Here is an 8,122-nt window from a genome sequence, read left to right on the forward strand (position 1 = left end):
CTGAGTCCTCGATGGTCCGAAGAAAAGAAACGTCGATATCTCAGAGTGCTTCCAAATTGGTTTCTAAATGTTTTTCAACTCCTCTGAGGTATTGTTCTTCCATTTTATCTGTTGAACCCGATGAGGTGATTCCTGAGGGTTGTGAATGTGTGGTTGATTGTTGACTGCTATGGCTGTGAATTCGAGTGCTGCCTTATGTGAATTTGCATGTCTGTTGAACCCAGTGATGGTGATTCCTGAGGGTTGTGAATTTGAGCCTTAATTGTTGCCTGCTATGTTATTGAACTTGATTGTTGTGAATCTGTGGTTCATTCTTGATGGTTGTGAATCTGTGATTGAGTGCTAAGGGTGACTGATGTTATAGCCACCACTAGGGATTAAAATCCCTAGTTAGGAGGTTTAACATTTGGACAGATTGTTCTCAAAATGAAGTCTATGTGAATTTGCATGTCTGTTGAACCCAGTGATGGTGATTCCTGAGGGTTGTGAATTTGAGCCTTAATTGTTGCCTGCTATGTTTGTGAGCTTGATTGTTGTGAATCTGTGGTTCATTCTTGATGGTTGTGAATCTGTGATTGAGTGCTAAGGGTGACTGATGTTATAGCCACCACTAGGGGTTAAAATCCTTAGTTAGGAGGTTTAACATTTGGACAGATTGTTCTCAAAATGAAGTCTATGATGCAAAGTTAACTAGTCTGAGACTTTAATTACAAAAAGGTTACAAAACCATCAGTTCATGAATTCTAGTTCAAATAGAATTTACAAATCAAAATGAACTATCCTGAACTGATGTTTGCAATCTATAGAGGTTTAGTCACCTTTAGTCACGACCAAAATAATTCCAAACTGAGGTAAGATCATAGCTTGACCCTGTGTCTAGTTCAACTAGCTTCAAATAATCAACACACTCCTGCACGAGACCCACTTCAACTTGAATACTGTCAGGTAGTATACCTAGCCTTGAAATTCTTGCTTTGTTGATGTGTGGAATCTTGTAATTGTTGCCCCCCTTCACTGTCAAGATCTCTGCATAACATCCTTGCAGTGTGAGAAACACATTGTTGAGTGTTTGTGCTGATAGTTCTTCAAACGCACTCTCTACATTTTTTACAAGATCATCCACATTCTTGGCCGGTTTATCATCTTGCAGACTTTGTATTGCCCTGAAAAAGCCCAAATCATTTATGTTTGTATCTGGAGAATTAGGAGGTTGACATATCAACTGCATTCTGAATCCATCTGAATTTGCTGCAGCCATAAACTCTGCATCATTGCTTGAGATATGTGGTTTGGCATTGTCTTGTTGAATTACTATGTTCTTACTTGATGTGCTTGGCCACTTGGCTTTGATTGCTGGAATAATCTGCCCAAAACTAGATGATGAATCTACATTCTGATAGTGAAACACATTAAATTAAATTGAAATGGGATGATAAACACATTACCTGATTTATGATGCATGCTTTGATGACATCTTTCGTTATAGACTGAATTGGTTTAGTCTCCAACGTCCCTTTATCTCTGTTCTTCGAATTTCTCTTTGCTGGCTCCTTCATTATGAATGGAAAAATCCCAATTTTTCCATCAAATGTGCATACACCATCACTATCAAACTGTGGCCTTGCCACAGCACACATAAACATTACTTTTGTTATAAACCTCTTTGATTGGCATGACCTATAAGGTTCATCTTCTGAGGGTAAGAGGTAGTATCTGTCAGAGGTTTTAGTCAAATAGAACCATTTCTCATCAATGTGAATGGTATTGCGCATGTCTTCAAATGTAATTGCATTTCTCGCTTGGTTATCAAACTTTAAATGGCTCAAACTGAATTTGAGCCTTGATAGTTTGTTAGCCTCAGAAAGTTGTGGTTTTATAGCATTCGTATGTGGCTTTAAATGCTTACTCTGTATCCATCTGGTCAATGTTGTTTTAGAAACACCTATCTTTGGAGCCATCTTCCTAATTGATGATCTTTCAAGAACTGACAGTGACTTAACCTTCTCCTCATCAAGTGTTAATCTATCTCGATGTTGTATACCTTTTTTCTTTGACTGAAAAATTACAGGTTCTCCACCTTGCATTTGTTGTTTTGCTTCAACCCAGATGTTGTAAATAGTTGTTCTGCTGAAACCAAACTTTTGTATTGCCTCCTTACGTGTGCCACGTTGAAGAACTCCATTTTGGCTTCTAAGAATGAGGAATTGAGCTACTTGAGTCTTCTCAGCTATGGTGAGATCTGGCTTTCTTCTTGGATCTGCCATGAAGAACCTCGATGCTTTAGATAGGTGGTTTTTTGGAATCTGAAAAGAAGTGTAATTAAATTCTGAAATGAAGTGTATTTATTGTGTATTAGTCTGAAATTCGAATGTGATTTGGTGGGAAATAGATTAGCATATGTAATTCCCTCCAAAAGACTACTGATTTTGAAAATCGTGTCAGTGAACTCCATTTCAGCAGGGAATTGTGTACAGTTGTTAATTTAAAGCCTTAATATTCCCAATGGTGTACAGTTGTTAATTTGTGCCTTAATATTCGTGTACTTGTTAAAGTGTTTGGCTGAAAATTTTGTGTATTAAAATAATCCAATTGGTTAAATTAATTTAAATAATTTAACCGTTTAAATTGAAGAAGATAATTAAGGAATTAAGCATCTATAATTAATTAACATAACACTCTATAAAGTGGGACCCTTTTTCCACTCACTTTAACTCTCAACTATCATTTCTTAAAACCCGTGCCACCTCCAAACGTTCATATTTTTGTGGGACGGAGGGAGTATTATATATGGATTCATGCATCTCTATATTATAACTTTACCCTTCTAAGTAACTGTGTTAGCAAAATTGGGCCAAGTCGGCTAGGACGGAGGAAGTACTATTGTATTTAAGCAAAACACATTCTTAAGGCCCCCTGCTTTTACTTTTTATTTCAATATATATATATATATATATATATATATATAGGGTTAGCTTATATTGAGATTTTAAATATTTTGAGATTTTGAGATAAATGAACATATCAATAAATTCTTTGAACATAACCAATATAACTCATGAACATATGAATCTATTTAATTTATTTAAAAAACACGCCACTTGTAGGGATTGAACCCCAGACCAACGCGCGTTCATAAAAATTAATTGACAAGTTCATCAAAATGTACTTATATGTTCATTTATCTCAAAATCTCAATATATATATAAATCTCAATTGAACCAATTCCTATATATATATATATATATATATATATGGGCGCGCTCCAGTGGGACCCCCTATTTTTCGTGTAACATGAGTACAATGAATAAGACATATAATACTAATGAACAAAACGCATATCTAATGAACAAGATGTATATACTGATGAAAAATAAAAATTAAAAAATTCGTAATGAATAAGACGTATATACTGATGAACAACGCAGTATATACTGATGAATAACAAAATTTAAAATATTCTGCTCCCTCCAGGATTCGAACCCTGCGAAAAAAAATCACTCTCCAGATACAATATCAGCCATAGGATTGACAAAATAAACGCACCAGATCGTGCCCTAGATCTCACTAAAATTAAGGGGTCTCATTGGAGCGGCCCCCTATATATATATATATATGATATCATCAAGTCCTTATTTGAAGATATTCATGAATTTATTTATTTTTTTATAATTTCATTGCTATCTCATAATTCAAACCCATATCATATTCTAGTTAATTAGAAATTTAATAAAAAAAATCTAAAATCCCAAACAATAATATCAACAATTCTCTTTTTCCTCCAAACATTTATCCGTATATTTTTTCTTGTATAATTTCTACAAACTTTTGTACATGGATTTATAAAATAATTAGAACTGCCGAAATGGGGAGGAGGAAATTATAATGTTCAAAATTTGTAGATATCAGGAATATAAATATATAATAGAGAAGTGTTTGGGGGAAGAAGAGAACCGCTGCCCATGATTGTTTGAAATTAAATATTTCTAGGTTCTATTTATTAAATTTCCAACTACGATATGATATGGATTTGAATTATTTAAATATGGAATAACATAGCATTAAAATTATAAAATAAATTCATTAACAGCTCTGACAATGGTTGTTAGGTTGTAAGCCTCATTTTCCAGGTTTAGTTTGCTCACTTATTTTTCCATATATTATAATTGAGATATTTTATTGATCTCTTCAAATCAAAGTAGAAATTTTATTGTTTTGCTTCCTTGTAAGTCAGTCTATGTTATGATAGAAGATTGAAGTTAAGTTGGAGGAAATTTGATAAGTAAGAAAGGTGCATGTGGTTTGAGGCTGACACACATATTCTTCTTATTTGCCTTTATTCCCTGCGATGCTTCTTGCAACACATACAACACACAAGCTTCTACTACTCGCCAATCCCATGTTTACAGCTACCCACTACCTGCACCCAAATAAAATATTTTTGATTTATACTTCACTTTTAATTAAATTGAGGTTTTGCTAAATAAAATCAGGAATTATTTCAAAATTACATTTTTAACGTAATTTCTAAAATATATTAATTTGCTATATTAAATGACGACTATTAATTTTATTATATTGATGGTTTAGTGTTATTTTCTAGTTTGACTAATTAAATTATTTACTTTAGAATCTATAAATATAATAATAATAATTATTATTATATGTATTTAATCATTATTATTATTATGCAATACTTAATAAATTTAATATTATACTCATTAAGTTGAACTACTTTAAATCAAATACTAGCATTATTTAAATTAACATATGGAATATTTTTTTTATAAATTAATCCAACTCATAAATAATAATATTTTTATATAATTTTAAAATTTAGAAATAAATAAATATATCATGACTTATACCTCGCACAGGAGGACGCACTAGTTTTATCCATTAAGTTTGAGTCCAAGAATTTAACGCCAGCCCCCCCTAAAAGGCCCAATTACTTAGTCTATGAAGTGAAGCCATGTTACTTGACCCAATATTAATTCAATCCAAACTATTTCTTGTTGGCCTAATCTCTTGAATTTGCTTGCCTTCCCCGGGTAAGGAAAATATCAGGCATGGAAATTAAGAATGTCCACCATTTTCTTTGCCATTTATTCTAATCATCTAAAACAATTTCATCAATTTAGGGATTTGATTCAAAAAAGTGGAAATCTCCCATTCATGCATCAAAACTAATATAAATGCCCGTTAACTTTGTATACTCAACAAAAATTGAGAATATGTGTGACATGCAACGTGAGTCAATTTATTACAAATGCATATAATTTATTATACTGAATGTATAAGTTATTATATATAGTTCTAACAATAAAAAGATTCTTATTCGATCGAACCATTTTCCATATATAAATATATATAGGATTTAAAGCTTAGAGTTCTAAAATATATAGAATTTCAATTCTCCCCTACTATTTTCCTTTTAGAGTGTCAATGTCCCTCGTGATTCCTTTGGACTCAAAAATTGTTGAGCTGAATTTTGGGCTCGACATCAAATCCTAATTAAATACACTTGCAACAGACCTAGTCGGAACGGAAAAATATTGTTCAACGTAGGAAGAATACTAAGAGAAAAATGAATTTCAATTTAGTAGCCGTATTAAAGTGGGATAGCTTAAGTTTATGGTGTATGCCTCTTTATGCTGAGGAGTATTTCCGCTATTTTGATCGTCTTCACGTACTCAGTGAGGATGTGTGACTTGGCCTGTCACTGTTGTTGAAGATCCTTTCTAACGCTTTCCCGATTGCGCATCTCATAAGTGTCTCGCCCATTCTTCTGCTCTATGCTCAAATCTACATCTTTCATATCAGAGTAACGACTTAGTTTCCTTGCTATCTTTAGATCTCAATACTCGCATTCTTAATTCATCCTTATTTTACACTCATATTTGTGTTCTTAGCTTTAATTCCCTTCATCTTATAATCTGATTTGCGCCTAAAATAATCATCCTCATCAAACATATAAACTAAAAAATCCACGTAATACCAAATAATATAGTGAAAACATCAAATAAATTGAAGGAACTTGTGGTAGACATTTTCAATGATGTGTCCAATAATTATTTTCTTAATCAGTGTCATCTTTAATTAAAAATGGTAAATAAAAAATATTTTTACTTTTTTCCTTCATTTTACTTGTTTTATAGAGGGAATAAATTTTCCGGTGCCCCATGAAAAAGAAATCCATGTAGCACGGAAAAGAAATTTGATAGTCTCGTTTTCTTCAATTTTACTCCAATTTACGATAATACTATATGAGGTATTGATATGATAATATTTTCTCTTGTTTCATCTTAGAGAACATGAAATTAAAAAAAAAAAAAATAGTGTGATAAAATTTTCTCATCTATAGAAGCTTTAAAATTTGAGGGAAAATGATTTAGGTGTGAAAATAATGTAGGAGTAGATAGGTATCTATAGAAGGAAAAAGAAAATGTTAATAAATAAAAAAAGAGAACTAGACGCTGGTGAATGGAACAAAAAATAAATTAAAGAGATTGAAAATAGTTGTTGGCCGCCAACAATTCAAATTTAAATATTCTTTTTAGTAGGCGCGTGTAATACACACACCATTTATAATGGTCATTGAGCGTGACTCGTTGGAACGAGTCGTAACTCGAGTCAGGGGGCTTTGCATCGGGTGACTCATCACATTGGTTGACTCGATATTGTGAGTGCTCTAATATCGAGTCATTCGATGTGGGTGCTCTACTTCAAAATCGATCTTAAATTAATTTATGTATTTTTTTCCACAAAAAAATCTTAATAATATAAATTAAAATGCTAATAAATTTGGAATATTTTCCAACAATAATCCCGGAGCAAGCTTTTACAATTTGATGTTTCAATTAGACTAGTTCATGGACGGAAATATTATATTTGAAGTGATAATATGAAAGAATGGACTATAATACTAAAACTCGGCCGAGATTAGAATTCTTGTAAGCAAAAATAAAGAAATAATAGTCCTATATGGCTATGCCTGTATGTTGAACACATAATCGACAGATAATACTAAATAATTCCACTTGTAGGAAAACAATGCTGTTTTTTACTCTTACAAGTAGTACCGTATACTCATATTACATTATGAAATTGGACAAGTGTCCGTGAACTATAGCCTTGCAGTCACATCGTGGTTTCCATTTAGTTGGCCGTGGGTTGATGCCCATTTTCACGAGAAAGTTTTGTTTAGGAGTTTTAGGAAAAAAATAATTTTGCTATCCTTAGGCTCCTAAATATAGCAAATAAATGGGACATTATGTTCTAACTAATTTGTTCAATTTTTGTGTCCTTAGGTCTCATCATATATGTTGTGTCAACACCTCATTTTATGCTCTCTAGTTATTTCTTCAAATGTAAATTAATTACGTTCTCAAAAAAAGAAATAAAACATAAAGATCGTAACACCAAAATGTTCTTTGTGCTAAATTCATAAATTTTATAAAATATTTTGATGTATGAATTGATGTCTACCAAAATGTTATGAGATTTGGGATTATGAAATATTGTGATGAATCACATTATTTGTCTGAGTCGATGTCTACCAAAATATGTTTTGGTGTGATGATTCTATTCATACGTGATTATGAAATATTTCATCAATCTTATAAAATGTGATTATGAAATATTTTGATGTATGAATCAATTTTATGTTCGATTCATTCATCAAAATTTCACAAATTTTATGAAATTTGTCACAATCAACTTGTATTAAACATCGATTCATACATCAAAATATTTTCCTTCCTTGAACCCGTCAAAGAATTGTTTAGATTTCTTGAATCAAATGCTAGCTTAAACTATGAAAATTTGTTTGAAATAAAAATTTGACTAATCAACTGGTGATCATAATTGCAACAAATCAAAAAGTTAGGTATCGTGTTGCTAAGATTTGAAAGTGGTGTTGTAATTGCAATTTGGTGAAAAGCCTATATATGACTTATTATCTAAACTGTACTAAATTTATACAGATTTCTGTATTTCCTTAAGCTTGAAGTTGTGTTTTAATTCAAGTTACTACTATTATAAATAAGAGTAAAATTTTGAAGTAGCTAAAATGAAGCATAAAACACAATTTATGGTCACACATTGAAAAAACATAAAATTTGGT

General features: G+C 31.7%; 1 protein-coding gene across 1 annotated transcript; it reads right to left on the reverse strand.

Annotated features, from left to right (window-relative positions):
* Positions 1-820: 820 nt before the first annotated feature.
* On the reverse strand, positions 821-2,264 carry LOC131009762 (uncharacterized). The gene is made up of 2 exons (XM_057937170.1): positions 1,446-2,264; positions 821-1,393 (listed from the first exon to the last, which is right to left on the reverse strand). Exons 1-2 carry the CDS (start codon positions 2,262-2,264, stop codon positions 821-823), a joined length of 1,392 nt encoding a protein of 463 aa, XP_057793153.1.
* Positions 2,265-8,122: the final 5,858 nt, after the last annotated feature.

Source organism: Salvia miltiorrhiza, chromosome 2, assembly GCF_028751815.1.
Source record: "Salvia miltiorrhiza cultivar Shanhuang (shh) chromosome 2, IMPLAD_Smil_shh, whole genome shotgun sequence".
NCBI lineage: Eukaryota > Viridiplantae > Streptophyta > Magnoliopsida > Lamiales > Lamiaceae > Salvia > Salvia miltiorrhiza.